General features: G+C 69.0%; 1 protein-coding gene across 1 annotated transcript in view; it reads left to right on the forward strand.

Moving 5' to 3' along the window:
* The first annotated feature begins 86 nt into the window (after positions 1–86).
* The window catches only part of CBARP (CACN subunit beta associated regulatory protein), a 4,321-nt gene continuing 3,132 nt past the window's right edge, over positions 87–1,275 (forward strand). The window contains 3 exon segments of the mRNA XM_006927036.3: positions 87–791; positions 875–1,014; positions 1,182–1,246. Coding sequence (XP_006927098.1) covers positions 702–791; positions 875–1,014; positions 1,182–1,246 — 295 coding nt within the window. The 5' untranslated portion in view covers positions 87–701.

Consider the following 1,275-nt stretch of genomic DNA (forward strand, 5'->3'; position numbering starts at 1 on the left):
CTGCAGGAGGCCTCCCTCCCCCGCCCCGCCTCTCCCCTCCCCTCCCCGGTGCTCCCTGGCAACCCGCTCCACCCCCCCGCCCCAGCTCGGCCTGCTCGCTCAGTCGCCATGGGAACTAGATTCTTCAGGGCTGGGAACAGATTTGCCTTCTTTGGCCTTTTCACTCCTCCTGGCCCTCGGTGGAGGAGGGGAGGACTTTGGCTCCTGGGTCGCGACCCTGGAGTCCCAGTGCCCAGCCCCTCTGGCCTGACTCCGGGTGGGCAGCCCCATCTACCTGGTCATCGCCAGCCCGTCTCCCTGGGCTGGGACGGCCTTTCCCTCTCCACCGGTGGGGCAGGCAGGGAGGGCCCTGCGGTCTCGCAGGCGTGAGCTGATGGCCTCAGTTTCTCCATTCCTCTCAGGGGTGCTTCCCCTTTCCTGGGCAGGGTGCCCAGCCCAGGACTACCTTGCCCGGCCGGCCCCACCGGCTGGGGAGGGAGTTGATACGCACACACACCTCCATGTTAAAGATGGGGAGATGGAGGTTCCCGCTGGGCCCTGATCTATGAGGGTGGGGGGGCCGCCTCAGGTCCCCCCCCCACCTCTGTGAGTCACCGCCCTGTGTGGGCTCCTGCTCTGATGTGGGATGTGGAAGAAGGCGGGGACAGGGAGCAGGAGCTGAGCAGGCCCTGCCCCCTCAGGCCCCTCCTCCTCGCCTCAAAATGCAGCCCACGGCCACGATGGCCACGGCCACCACCGCCGCCACGGCCCCCCTGGCCGCGACGTGGGACAACACCACGGGCCGCCCTACCGTGAGTGACGGGGTTGGGGAGGGTGGGTGGTCGGTCGGGGCCACCGGAGTCCACGGCAGGACCAGACGCCTTGCGCCCCGCAGGCGGAGCCCGACCCCATCCTGGACAACTACGCGCTGCTGGTGGTGGTGATGTCGGTCTTCGTGGGCGGCACGCTGGTGGTGCTGTCCGGCGTCCTGCTGCTGTGCCGGCGCTGCTGGGAGGTCCACCGGCACTTCAACAGGTGTGTGCCCGTGAGGGGCAGGTACACCACGCATGCGTGAGGGCAGCGGTGTTTGGGGTGATGGGTGCACGGCGTGTCTGCGCAGGGACCGGGTCCCAGCAGGTGGGCTCCTGTGAGCTCGGACGCTGCCCACCAGCCCACCTTGCCATACTGCTGTCCTGTCCCAGAGCTACGGAGGACGCAGAGAAGACCACCACCACCTACCTGGACAACGGCACCCACCCGGCCCAAGGTGAGGTCCTGCCGAGCCCCGCCCCCCCG

This window comes from Pteropus alecto, unplaced genomic scaffold, assembly GCF_000325575.1.
Source record: "Pteropus alecto unplaced genomic scaffold, ASM32557v1 scaffold30, whole genome shotgun sequence".
Lineage (NCBI taxonomy): Eukaryota > Metazoa > Chordata > Mammalia > Chiroptera > Pteropodidae > Pteropus > Pteropus alecto.